The sequence below is a fragment of the Phyllobates terribilis genome, unplaced genomic scaffold (assembly GCF_046119375.1).
Source record: "Phyllobates terribilis strain yellow unplaced genomic scaffold, ASM4611937v1 Scaffold_2__4_contigs__length_985480577, whole genome shotgun sequence".
In the NCBI taxonomy this organism is placed as follows: domain Eukaryota; kingdom Metazoa; phylum Chordata; class Amphibia; order Anura; family Dendrobatidae; genus Phyllobates; species Phyllobates terribilis.
The window spans coordinates 172,488,973-172,503,599 of NW_027362762.1; the positions used below are offsets into that span (position 1 = coordinate 172,488,973).

The 14,627-nt window shown below is 43.5% G+C and overlaps 1 protein-coding gene across 6 annotated transcripts in view; it reads left to right on the forward strand.

Annotated features, from left to right (window-relative positions):
- B4GALNT1 (beta-1,4-N-acetyl-galactosaminyltransferase 1) overlaps positions 1-14,627 on the forward strand; it is a 231,789-nt gene that overhangs the window by 38,848 nt on the left and 178,314 nt on the right. For 3 of the 6 annotated variants that reach the window (XM_073663285.1, XM_073663288.1, XM_073663287.1), the window contains exon 2: positions 11,826-11,897. The exons of the other annotated variants lie outside the window; for them this stretch is intronic. In XM_073663285.1, coding sequence (XP_073519386.1) covers positions 11,848-11,897 — 50 coding nt within the window. In that variant the 5' untranslated portion in view covers positions 11,826-11,847. The remainder of the gene's footprint in view (positions 1-11,825; positions 11,898-14,627) is intronic. 6 annotated transcript variants of the gene reach the window in all.

A 14,627-nucleotide genomic window follows, 5' to 3' on the forward strand; every position in this document is an offset into this window, starting at 1 on the left:
CAATTGGAAGTAAAGGGCGATGAAAAAAAACGCTGATAAAATGCAGGTGTCAAGTTTTCAGTGTTTTTTCAGCGTTTTTTGTGCATAAACCAGAATGAGATTTTTTTTTCACTGAACTTTATGTACATGCATAAGGCTGCCTGCCCACTATGCATTTTTCAAGCGTTTTTTCCGCGGAATTTCCACAGCGAAAACTCTTAAAAAACGCTTGGCAATACGTGCCCCATGGTCCCCAATGATCATTGCGGAAAAATAGTCAGCATGTCCATTAATTTTGCGGACACGCAGCGTAATTGCCGCCATTGACTTGCATTGAATCGCATAATATCCGCATCACTACATGTGCACATGCGGATATTAAGCGATTCAATGTGCGGATGGTACCTGGGTCTGGAGAAGAGGAGATTCTCCTCCAGACCCCAGGTACCATAGTACCTGTTAAAAAAAGAATTTAAAATAAAAAATAAAGATTATACTTACCTTCCGATGTCCCCCAGTCTCCTCAGCTTTGTATCCGGTCTCTTGTACGGCTCGCGATGGTCTAAAAGGACCTTCCATGACGTAATTTAGTCATGTGACAGGTAACACGACCGCTGACTTTGGCTGTCGCGTGACCTGTCACATGACTAAATGTCATCATGAAAGGTCCATTCACACCACCGCGAGCCACCCAAAACACCACACGCAGCAGAGAAAAGACCAGGGGCCATCAGAAGGTAAGTATAATCTTTATTTTTTACCATATTCTTTTTGTTAACTATTACTTGGTCACACTTTATAAATCCATGCCGGTTGCATGGATTTACATAGTGTGACCAAGTTGTCAAGCACTTTTCCAAGTGATGCTAAAACCGCTTGTAAAAGCGCTTGATAACCCGCATGCAGAAATGCATGCAAAAACGCTTGACAAACGCTTCTACCTGGCAGGAAAAACGTATGTAAAATCTGCATGCGTTTTTCCTGCCAAGGAGATGCGGAAAAAATCTGCAGCATTTCTGCATCATGGGCACTTAGCCAAACAGAGACAAAAGGACAAAGAAAAAAACGCAGAAAAAAATGCACCGCGAAAAAGCAAGAAAACAGCAACAAAAATCTTGATCAACCTTGTGGCAAAAGATCAGGTTTTGCTGCAGAAAATGAACGCAGAAAAACCATGATGTGGGAACATAGCCTTAAAAATATGTCTTTAGATATATATGGTCTTTAGATATATCAGCTCATTAAAAGACTTATTTTCCATTTGTTCATATTGAATGGCTGAGTAGAAGCCCAGCCAGGATGATAGTATATTAATGTTTAGAACATGTTATATAGACAGTATATGTACTTGAATGGGTGCCATAAAAAGATAACAGTAAAATGTATCATGTGGAAATCTTCCTTTTGGATATGGTTGCTACAATGTAGACATAGTCAGCACCTCTCAAGATTCCATGATTATGTAGCCATAAATATATAAGGTTTCCGTCCCATTATATTTAACAATTGTCAATGTATTGTATACCTCCTGCACTTATATTTTGAATTAGATGATGTATCGAAAGACATTTAGAACAAACAAGAACTGAAGTGGTGACATTAGTCTGAGGCTTTCTGTATGAGTGCCACTAATCTACATCTTCTGATAGACCATAGGATTGCTCTGTAATGGTGAGAGTGGATGGATTATATGATCCCTATACAAGCAGTCCTGCTCATCATTATTGGCACCTATGAAGTTTAAGTACATAATGTGGAATATCTCCTGAAAAACATGAACCAAGTGAAGCAGTTTTTTTGTACAGAGCACTCGTGTTAAATGCAAAAGAGCAAATGATAAACAATAATTTAAAAACAAAAACAATAGGAGGGAAAAATAGAAAAACCTAAAGCTAGCTTTACATTAACTTAGTATGGAAACACATTTTGACACACCTGAGGTAAATCACAAAAGAGATTCTCCTGTGATTAATTGTCAGTGCCCATGTGACATGAATTAGCCAATGAATAATGACTTCAGTGTTTTAAAAAACCACATGGTAGGCTCTGTTCCTTTGTCATAATGGTGAAGACAAATGAGCTGTCAGCTATCGTTAGCAAGCACAAGACCTTGGTATCCCAGTTTCAACAGTGTTAAGTTTGCCAAGCATGGAACCGTCAAGAACCTGCCTGGACGTGGGGGAAAGATGAAAATTGACAAAAGATGTCTTTGAGGGTTGGTGCGAATGGTGAAAAAAACACCACGTCAAACATCCAAAGACCTGAAGGCCAACCTGGAACAATCTGGGGTCATGGATTCAACAAGTACCATGCGCTGCACACTAAACCAGGAAACTATTGCTGAAGAAAAGACATAAAAAGGAACGACTGATCTTTGCCAAAGAGTAACTTGACAAACCACAATCCTTCTGGGAAAATGTTCTGTGGACAGATGAAGCAAAAATAGAGCTTTTTGGCAATGCCAAGTAACAGTTTGTTTAGAGACTGTGCAATGAAGCTAATAAGGAAAAGAACACCTTACCAACAGTTAAACATGGTTGAGGATCCATAATGCTGAGGGGTTGCTTTGCTGCATCTGGTACTGGAGTCCTTGACCGTATCACAGAAATCATCAAATCAGAGAATTATCAAGAGATTTTAGAGCGAAATGTCCTACCCAGTGTAAGAAAACTTGGTTTGAGTCGAAGATCATGGGTCCTCCAGCAAGACAATTACCCAAAGCACCCATCCAAAAGTACACAGGAATGGTTGAAAAAGAAAAAATGGACTGTTTTAAAATGGTCAGAAATGAGTTCTGACCTCAATCCCTTTGAAAATCATTGGGGTGAGCTGAAATCTGACACTGGGAAAAAAGAACATTCAAGAGCTTGAACAAACTGCAAAGGAAGAGAGGGAGAAATTTCCAGCTGAGAAGTTCAAGATGCTTATAGATGGCTACAAGAAACGTTTGGAGGCTGTCAGTGACGCGCCCCCTGGGCCATGTTGTTAGGGATACCCGGAGCCGGATCAGATGGGGGTTGTAGTCTCCGAGTGGCTGTGACCCGGTCCGTGCCCAGGGTGTCAAACTCAGTGTGCGGCAGTCCTTGCAGATGTTCTTAGTGTCGACTACGCCACCCGTTGATTTGCGGTCAAAAGGCCGCCGCTGCAGGATGGTCCGCTGAGGCTGGTGGTGTGTGTGCAGCTGTGGTAGTATAACCCCCAACGGGAGGGGTATAGCCTCAGGGGGTCAGACGTGGAGGATGGTGGTTGTGAAGGTGCAGCAAGGAGACTCAGAGTCAGGAGATGCAGTTCAGGGCTTTTACTTACTGGTGTTCTTTTGGTCACTCTGGCCTTGAGTGACCACCTGAGCCGTGCTGCGTCCACCAGGTCCTGGACTCGGCCAACCCCCAGGCAATTCTGGAGCGTGGTCCTGAGCTCCTTTCTGACTCTCCCTTCCTCTGGCCGTTCCCACCAGGGATCCACTTATGTCCGGCTCCCTCGGGTCTCTTGTTGGTTAAGCCTCCTCTGGGCTCCCTGACCCTATGCTCGGTGTGCCTTTCTAGTGGATTTGGTGAGGGTCGTGGCAGATCCTGCCCACAACCTCCGGTTCCTGGCTAAGGTTTGCTTTGGCCTCCGCCAGCTTGGGATCCGGTACCCTTGTTCGCCAACCCTTCACCCTTCTGTCTGTATTCTGGGGTCTTGGGGTTCTTTCTGCTTTCCTCTCTGGGTCCTTCTCACTCCTCTCTCTCTCTCTCAGCAGGCTCTGTTCTGGAGTTGGGCCCAGCCGGAGCCACAGCTCCCTGTCAGCCCTCCTGGCTGAGCTCCTCTGCTCTGCTCCTCAGGCTAAACTCTCACTGACTGACCCTGTCCTAAGATGGTGCCCACCTTATATACTCCCTCTATGTGTGAGCTCAGGTGACCAGCACCCAATGAGCTCCTATCTTTACCCAGACTACTCCCCCTATCTGCCCCTACACTACTGGGATGTTCCACCCCCCTCCCACTCCAGCCAGGGACAGACGCTGTTGTACCTGCACATAAACTGGTGGGAGTACCGTCGTTCTGTCCCCCGGAAATGGGATGTATGTAGTGCATGCAGCCTACTGAGCTCAGTTCCACACTCCATCCTTACCCAGGAGTGGAATACCACACCTCTGGCTTGAGGTGCAATACCCCTGTAGCAGCCGAGTCCTCAGGGTGCTACATCAGCAATGCCAAAGGGTATACAACCAAGTATTAATTAGGGGGCCTTTATTGCTGCACATGCTGTTTATTCTGTTTCTTCTTTGAAATTGCAACATGGAAATGAAAAAACAATGTTTTATTGTTGTATTACTTTGGACCACTAATTAAAAAATCCTGAGATTATAACTTTGGTACATTTCCATTTATTTCTGAAGATATTGTACAGTCTATGAAGAAAATGAAGGGGTGCCAATAATGGTGAGCACACTGTATATACAGAGCTAAGGAGTCAATTGCTTTGAATGTTTGGATTTAATTTCAGAGTTAATAGTTTTCCTAATGATATTAATACTCAGTACCACATGACTCCCTACATACTGGACTGGAAGTTTTATTAAGAGTAATAAAATAGTGCAATGCTTGCTGTTCATTGAATAATGTAAGACTTTTTTCACACAAAGTTTGTGTCTTAATGTTAAATGCATAAAAAATCCATCAACATGCGAAAATGAACATGAATTTTTTTTTTTTTCAGATGAATCCAAACTTACACTATAAATACATTTTCTCCATAAAAGTCTCTGGATAGTAGTTTCCTTAGTGATATCTTTCCAGACATACAGTACAGACCAAAAGTTTGGACACACCCTCTCATTTAAAGATTTTTCTGTATTTTCATGACTATGAAAATTGTACATTCACACTGAAGGCATCAAAACTATGAATTAACACATGTGGAATTATATACTTAACAAAAAAGTGTGAAACAACTGAAAATATGTCTTATATTCTATGTTCTTCAAAGTATCCACCTTTTGCTTTGATGACTGCTTTGCACACTCTTAGCATTCTCTTGAGGAGCTTCAAGGGGTAGTCACCGGAAATGGTCTTCCAACAATCTTGAAGGAGTTCCCAGAGATGCTTAGCACTTGTTGGCCCTTTTGCCTTCACTCTGCGGTCTAGCTCACCCCAAACCATCTCGATTGGGTTCAGGTCTGGTGACTGTGGAGGCCAGGTCATCTTGCGTAGCACCCCATCACTCTCCGTCTTGGTCAAATAGCCCTTACACAGCCTGGAGGTGTGTTTGGGGTCATTGTCCTGTTGAAAAATAAATGATGGTCCGACTAAACACAAACTGGATGGAATAGCATGCCGCTGCAAGATGCTGTGGTAGCCATGCTGGTTCAGTATGCCTTCAATTTTGAATAAATCCCCAACAGTATCACCAGCAAAGCACCCCCACACCATCACACCTCCTCCTCCATGCTTCACGGTGGGAACCAGGCATGTAGAGTCCATCCGTTCACCTTTTCTGTGTCGCACAAAGACACGGTGGTTGGAATCAAAGATCTCAAATTTGGACTCATCAGACCAAAGCACAGATTTCTACTGGTCTAATGTCTATTCCTTGTGTTCTTTAGCCCAAACAAGTCTCTTCTGCTTGTTGCCTGTCCTTAGCAGTGGTTTCCAAGCAGCTATTTTACCATGAAGGCCTGCTGCACAAAGTCTCATCTTAACAGTTGTTGAAGAGATGTGTCTGCTGCTAGAACTCTGTGTGGCATTGACCTGGTCTCTAATCTGAGCTGCTGTTAACCTGCAATTTCTGAGGCTGGTGACTCGGATAAACTTATCCTCAGAAGCAGAGGTGACTCTTCGTCTTCCTTTCCTGGGGCGGTCCTCATGTGAGCCAGTTTCTTTGTAGCGCTTGATGGTTTTTGCAACTGCACTTGGGGACACTTTCAAAGTTTGCCCAATTTTTCGGACTGACTGACCTTCATTACTTAAAGTAATGATGGCCACTCATTTTTCTTTACTTAGCTGCTTTTGCCATAATACACATTCTAACAGTCTATTCAGTAGGACTATCAGCTGGGTATCCACCTGACTTTATAAGGCAAGAAATCCCACTTATTAAACCTGACAGGGCACACCTGTGAAGTGAAAACCATTTCCGGTGACTACCTCTTGAAGCTCATCAAGAGAATGCCAAGAGTGTGCAAAGCAGTCATGAAAGCAAAAGGTGGCTACTTTGAAGAACCTAGAATATAAGACATATTTTCAGTTGTTTCACACTTTTTTGTTAAGTATATAATTCCACATGTGTTAATTCATAGTTTTGATGCCTTCAGTGTGAATGTACAATTTTCAAAGTCATGAAAATACAGAAAAATCTTTAAATGAGAAGGTGTGTCCAAACTTTTGATCTGTACTGTATGTGTATATCAAACTATATGTAAAAATGTAGCTTCAATTGAGTTTAAAGAGTAATTCCTCATTAAATAGTGCTTGTAAAGATAAGCAGTTTTATAGTTTGCTGCTCGTTAAATTTTCAGCTATTCTTGAAATATTACAACTTAATACCTAGGAGACCGACCACTGCTGCCTATCTTGTGAGCATTGCACTAAACCTGACCATGATTACTTTGACCAGCAGCAAAATAATGCCTACAAACGCAATAGAAAATAACTATTAAGCACTGCGCATGTTCTGCTGTCTAGCAATGGGGGTCGGTCTCCAAAGCAGCAAGCTGTAAACGAAAGATAAGTTTAATGTTAACATTTCAAGAAAGGCTGAAAATTTTAATAAATTTTAATAAGTTGTGAATTGCAAAATTGCACATCTACACATCAGAGTCTAGTGTTTAAATTACAGATACGATGGCACACAATGGGGAATATTTATCCAGCTAAATGTGCAAGAATTGTGCTGTAGTTTGCTCCAAAATATTGTTCTTTCATAATTTTTATTTATTATGTGTTGTAGACACTTTTTACAACTTGTCTGATTTGGTGTATGGCCACACTAGTAAGGGATTTGACTTATCGAGGAAATGAATATGGCTTAACATACACTACAATTGTGGCCCACTTTCTGCCACGAAGTAAGCTAATAATAAGTGCTGTAAACTTAGACTAGACAGTGCTAAAATTTGACAGATTTATTAAACAGTGTCACAGCCACAGCCAGAGGATCACGCAAAAATCTCACCACTGCAACCATTTGTCAGGAAAACAGCCAGAGGATCACGCAGAAATCCCACCACTGCAACCAATTGTCAGGAAAACAGCTGGGGGATCGAGCTGATATCCCCCCCACTGTTGCCAATTGTCACAAACCAGCACTCCGCTGCCTCCAATCATTAGGACAGTTACGCAGTTGATTGATGAGTGATTGATGAGGCCAAAGCTCATTTACTAGGTCAGTTATTGGGGAACTCACAGTAAACGTATAGTACATACACATCCGATTTCACCACATGGAATATAAATACTCCGGTACGGTCACTGTCAAGCTCTGCAATAACCCAAGAAAACTAGCTGCCACCACCAATCATTTATACCGGCCTATTGGACACCCGTTACAGGTATGGCTTCCGAGTTGCAGTTTATAGAGCAAGAGGAACAAAGCTATTAAATTGTATATATTTAATCCAAAAAGTAGGTAGTGATTATAAATATATGCAAAATATATTACAAAAGAAGACAAAACAATGCAGTATATACAATTACATCAAATAAAAAGGGATAACGAAAGAAAATTACTAAACCTGTGTCATGGAAATTCCGCAGATCTTAGCGGAGGGAAGCTCTCCTTTTAGGAAACCGGTACAGAACTACAGCAAACTATCTTCCAGGACTGACGATTATAATTCAAAACCTGTATTTATCAGACAAAAGTCACACCCACCTACCTCCTCTGGATGACCTCAGATTGGGGCTAGTTAATGGGATGTGGCCGGTGCCCAAACAATTATGAGATAACAATTTTCATGATATCTGCCTACCTGGATGTCCCAGGCTGCAGGTATTAATGCCATATTTCCTATCATGATTTTAACTTTAAATTCAAAGGAAACATGTCATATATATCGGAGCGTAGAGTGGAAGGGACACAGTGGCAAGCATATTGTGCGCACTCACACGTCATATAGCCACTGTCTCACAGGGGCTCCGGGGAGTGGATGGGCAGTATGTGCAAGATTTGCTATGTGGTTGCCCCGACATCGGCAAGTCACAGCAATCAATCAAAATGCTGTGGGTGTGCATAATTTGAACAGGACACTGACCCGTGACTGAAAGGATAAAAAGCACCACCCCTATGACTGAAAGAAAAAGTATGTGAGGGAATACCCTAATAATATAAAGTGTTTTTTAAACATAACACTGGGAGCTTTTCTTTGAGTAAACCATGTTAGTGATGCGCATCATTAACAACACACTGGGGCCAGTTGAATAGCTAAAAACGACGTGACAGGTTCCCTTTAATAAGTTACAGATTCACAGATAATACAATACTATGAATCTTATTAGAATTGCATGATTTGTCTTGTCAAAAAAAGCAATACAAATGCCTCAAAAAAGTAATAGACATTAATGCATGCATTTCTTAGACAGAAAAAAAATACTAGTAGTCTGTGAGAGAAAAACACAACAAAAGGGCCCTAGAAAGCCATACCTTAAAAATTCTGTGATTTTGAAGAAAAAAAGTCATGATAACAAAAAACGCAAGCAAAGTAAAAGGAAAAAGGCAACGAAAACAACGGTGTATTTCGTGCACATAATATTTCCCTATTGACTCACAGCAAACATCTGGCAACAACATATTTTTTTGATACAAAAAAAAACAAAGCATAATTGCACTCCAAGAATATAATAAAACAATGCTGGAATTCTTAATAGTGATCCTCTTTCACTAAAGGTTTGTCCTTCACTCTTTGTATGAATTCTTCCAGAAAAATGTTGGAATTTGAATCAATTGCTTTCCTTGAAAAGTGGAAGTTTGTGATAGAATCCTCTGGTATTTTCTATATATAAAGCCTGTCTTGTGCATAAGTCTCTCTTGTGAAAGATTAACAATGGAAAACTGATAAGACATGAATAAATGATACTGATATATTTATCACAAAACTCCCTATCATAAATCACGTGACTAAAGCATAGTAAAAGTAAAATTTTATATATACTTCTCTGAACAAATGGATCCCAGGTGATTGCTGGCAGTTCTGAGCTGATGGCACTGCTGAACATCTTCTGATTTTGAAAGGAAGTTAGCATGATGTGTCTTTCATCTGCCGCATAAAGTTTCCTTGGTCGACCAGTGCATCCATGGTCCTGAACATTGTCTATTTCTTGATGCTTGTCTGCTGTGAAATTGTTGCCTACGAGAGATCTTGCTGATGCAGTATAACTACATTGTGTCTTGTTGTGCTCATTCTTGCCATGATATATGACCAAAAACTGTGTACATAGAAGAATTGATACTGCTTTGGAGGCAAAGGCGGCCACATCAAATATTGATCTGTTTCAGATTTCCCTTTTGTTCATTCACTTTACATTTTGTTAGAATTTACTTTAAATATATATGTATATATATATATATATATATACAGTACAGACCTAAAGTTTGGACACACCTTCTCATTTAAAGATTTTTCTGTATTTTCATGACTATGAAGATTGTACATTCACACTGAAGGCATCAAAACTATGAATTAACACATGTGGAATTATATACTTAACAAAAAAGTGTGAAACAACTGAAAATATGTCTTATATTCTAGGTTCTTCAAAGTAGCCACCTTTTGCTTTGATGACTGCTTTGCACACTCTTGGCATTCTCTTGATGAGCTTCAAGAGGTAGTCACCGGAAATGGTCTTCCAACAATCTTGAAGAAGTTCCCAGAGATGCTTAGCACTTGTTGGCGCTTTTGACTTCACTCTGCGGTCCAGCTCACCCCAAACCATCTCGATTGGGTTCAGATCTGGTAACTGTGGAGGCCAGGTCATCTGGCGTAGCACCCAATCACTCTCCTTCTTGGTCAAATAGCCCTTACACAGCCTGGAGGTGTGTTTGGGGTCATTGTCCTGTTGAAAAATAAATGATGGTCCAACTAAACGCAAACAGGATGGAATAGCATGCCGCTGCAAGATGCTGTGGTAGCCATGCTAGTTCAGTATGCCTTCAATTTTGAATAAATCCCCAACAGTGTCACCAGCAAAGCACCCCCACACCATCACACCTCCTCCTCCATGCTTCACGGTGGGAACTAGGCATGTAGAGTCCATCTGTTCACCTTTTCTGCATCGCACAAAGACACGGTGGTTGGAACCAAAGATCTCAAATTTGGACTCATCAGACCAAAGCACAGATTTCCACTGGTCTAATGACCATTACTTGTGTTCTTTAGCCCAAACAAGTCTCTTCTGCTTGTTGCCTGTCCTTAGCAGTGGTTTCCCAGCAGCTTTTTTACCATGAAGGCCTGCTGCACAAAGTCTCCTCTTAACAGTTGTTGAAGAGATGTGTCTGCTGCTAGAACTCTGTGTGGCATTGACCTGGTCTCTAATCTGAGCTGCTGTTAACCTGCGATTTCTGAGGCTGGTGACTCGGATAAACTTATCCTCAGAAGCAGAGGTGACTCTTGGTCTTCCTTTCCTGGAGCGGTCCTCATGTGAGCCAGTTTCTTTGTAGCGATTGATGGTTTTTGCAACTGCACTTGGGGACACGTTCAAAGTTTTCCCAATTTTTCAGACTGACTGACCTTCATTTCTTAAAGTAATGATGGCCACTCGTTTTTCTTTACTTAGCTGCTTTTTTCTTGCCATAATACAAATTCTAACAGTCTATTCAGTAGGACTATCAGCTGTGTATCCACCAGACTTCTGCACAACACAACTGATGGTCCCAACCCCATTTATAAGGCAATAAATCCCACTTATTAAACCTGACAGGGCACACCTGTGAAGTGAAAACAATTTCCGGTGACTACCTCTTGAAGCTCATCAAGAGAATCTCAAGAGTGTGCAAAGCAGTCATCAAAGCAAAAGGTGGCTACTTTGAAGAACCTAAAATATAAGACATATTTTCAGTTGTTTCACACTTTTTTGTTAAGTATATAATTCCACATGTGTTAATTCATAGTTTTGATGCCTTCCGTGTGAATGTACAATTTTCATAGTCATGAAAATACAGGAAAATCTTTAAATGAGAAGGTGTGTCCAAACTTTTGGTCTGTACTGTATATTGGCAAGACGACTCACTTTGGGCAGTCGGAAGTAGACACAAGAACGGTTTCGTCTGCAGGTTTATTATGGCAGCATAAAGCACTGCAGACTTCAGCAAAAATAAACTCAGCCTTGCTGGCATAAAGGTAAAACAAAAGACAAATGGTAACACAGTCCATATGTGTGCGGGTTGGCCCTGCACCAATTTGCAGCACCTTCAACTCCTCTCTGAGCTGAAGTTACACAGCCTGGAGACCTGACTGAGCATTTAAACTTGCTTAGCCACACCCTGAGGGGAGGTAGTGTGAATGGCTTCCTACCCTCTTTGCCATTCACAAAAAACACACCCTTTAAGTGAGTTAACCCCCAGCATATAACATGCTTGCAGAAAGTTTGTAGGTTTCAGTCCACACAGGCTAGCAGCTGGAGTGACACATACCTCCCCTCGTATATAACACCAGTGACACTGTCACTATATATATATATATATATATATATATATATATATACAGTACAGACCAAAAGTTTGGACACACCTTCTCATTTAAATATTTTTCTGTATTTTCATGACTATGAAAATTGTACATTCACACTGAAGGCGTCAAAACTATGAATTAACATGTGGAATTATATACTTAACAAAAAATGTGAAACAACTGAAAATATGTCTTATATTCTAGGTTCTTCAAAGTAGCCACTGTGATGAAAGCCGGCCGGTGGGTGAAGCTCTCTGGTGCCCCCTTACCTCTCAGGTGAGTCAAGGTACTGCACCTAGAGTAAGTGGTGCCAGGAAGCTGCTACCAGCGGGGGAAAACACGGTGGTGTGTTGTCCCTTACACGTCACCAATCCGTGACGCCACGATACAGGCACAACTCTCTGGCACCCCCTTGCCTCTCAGGTCAGTCAAAGTACTGCACCTAGAGTGAGTGGTTGCCGGAGAGGCCGTCCTGTAGCCCTCTGGGTATTTGAGGCCCTCTGCAGTGAGGGCGGTTTATATATTCCCCTGGCTGCACCAGTAATATATATCCACACCTCCGACCGTCACTGCCTGCCTTCCTCAAATCCCCCAGATGGTATGCTGCCACCAGTTCTCGTTTGATACAAGCCCGGTCCGTTAATAGACTTGTATCGGGTCAGGAACCAGCCCAGTAGCGTTTCAGCCAAGCGTTTCCGGACCAATGGATTCGTATATGCGGAGTAAAGGATACAGCCCACAATTAATTTATGATTTAATCGATTATAGGAATACACTAGATTACAAGGCTATACAATTAACTATACAAAGGTATTTGGCCAGATTAAAAGATATAACAATTAGACATACAAAACACAGGCATAACAACGATAAATCAGTTACCGTTCTTGTGGTGCAAGGGAGGATTGCGATCCCACAGGTTCAAGCTTAGTTGCAGTTGTCCAGGCCTCAGTAGCACATGGCAAAGGTGCTCCTCCCACTCCGAGACCGGGACCTGACGTCAGGAGGTGTTCACAGCATCTCCTGGGTCACACTGAGGGGGTTTCTGACTGTCGGCTATACTAAAGTCCTGTCACGCCGACTCTTGGTGATGTCAGTTTACTACCCCCCGCCCTCCCTACCAATGCTCATTTTAGCTTCATTTTTAGAAAAGTACCCATAACTTTCCCTGGGGTAATCTCATCGTATCACCAGAGGTCTCGTCGTGACCCTCCTCTTGTGGGGAAGCCATTGACTCTAAACATGCCTCCCCTGGGACCTTGTTAGGAATCGATAGTGTATCTTGTAGCTTTTGGTGGCCATTTTCCACAAAGAAAGCACATGATTTTCAGGCTTGCACACATGGTTTGCAGTGACATCAAGGTGTTAATTACTCCCCTGGGGCCTAGCTGACTCTGTCCTACAACAAAACTGGCCCATCTGTTTACCATATCAAAGAAGTTTCTGGACACTGATCTCCAGAGGTGGGGGCGAATTGCTCTGTTTGCCAGGGCCTGCAAAAATGTGGCATGGTAGAAGCTGTGTGACAATAGGGAATATCTTCAGGTATGACGTATCATACCTAAGATGGCAGCTGACTTTCATGACACCTCCCCCTAAAAGATGGTGCGAGGGGGTAACACACTCCTGTGTTCTCCCATGAGTCCTTCTGCACCCTCCCCTTGCCGGGATAAGCCGTCAGCATTACCGTGGTCACGGCCTCTTCTGTGGTGAATGGAGACGTGATACTGCTGGAGAGCGAGGCCCCAGCGTAGCAACCTTCCATTCGACCCAGTGACCGTGTGTAACCAGCTGAGGGGGTTGTGGTCCGTCTCCACGGTGAAATGGCTCCCGTACAAGTAGGGCTGCAGATGCTGCAGGGCCCATACAATTGCCAGGCATTCCTTTTCCACCATGGAGTAGGCCACCTCCCGTGGCAGTAGCTTCCTGCTCATGTAAAAGACAGGATTTTCCTGGCCTGTCGTGTTGACCTGACTTAGCACAGCACCGAGGCCAAAGTCACTGGCGTCGGTCTGTACCACAAACGGCTGGTCGAAGTCGGCAGCTTGAAGTACAGGGGAGCTACTTAGGGCTGTCTTGAGTGCCTTGAAGGCTGTCTCGCAGGCGACAGTCCAGTCGACTGCGACAGGCAGCTTCTTCTTGGTGAGGTCCGTCAGGGGCTTGGCCAAGGTGCTATAGTGTGGAACGAACCTCCTGTAGTACCTGGTAGTCCCCAAGAAGGACTGCACCTACTTTTTGGTCCTGGGGGTGGGCCAGGATGCGATGGCATCCACTTTTCCAGGTTCTGGCTTCAGAACACCCCCGCCTACCCGGTGACCCAGGTAGAGGACCTCACTCATGCCCAGCTGGCACTTTTCCGGCTTGATAGTCAAGCCTGCCCGGTGGATCCGACCGAGCACCTGCCGCAGGTGCTCTAGGGGATCCTCCCAGGTGGGACTGAAGACTGCAATATCGTCCAAGTACACAGCCGCGCACCCTCCAAGTCCCTCAAGCAGCGTATTGACCATCCGCTGGAAAGTGGCAGGGGCATTCCTCATGGCGAATGGCATCACCGTGGACTCTTATAGTCTAAAAGGGGTGATAAAGGCAGAGCGTTCCCTTGCCGTGGGGGTCAGGGGAATCTGCCAGTATCCCCGGCTCAGATCCATGATGGTCAGGTACTTGGCCCCGGCCATACGATCGAGCAGGTCATCGATGCGTAGTATGGAAAATGCATCGGGGACCGTCACCGCGTTCAGCCCCCAGTAGTCCACACAGAACCACGTAGTTCGGTCCATTTTAGGGACGAGGACTACAGGTGAGGCCCACGCGCTGTTGGATGCCTGGATCACCTCCAGCTTCAGCATCTCGTCCATCTCTCGGTGCAGGTTTTCCTGCACCTCGAAAGAGACCCGATATGTTGAACGCCGGATCGGGGGGTGATCGCCGGTGACCACGTCGTGGACAGCCATCTCAGTCCTTCCGGGCAGGCTGCTGAACAGCTCCCAGAAGGATTGCAGGGTGGCC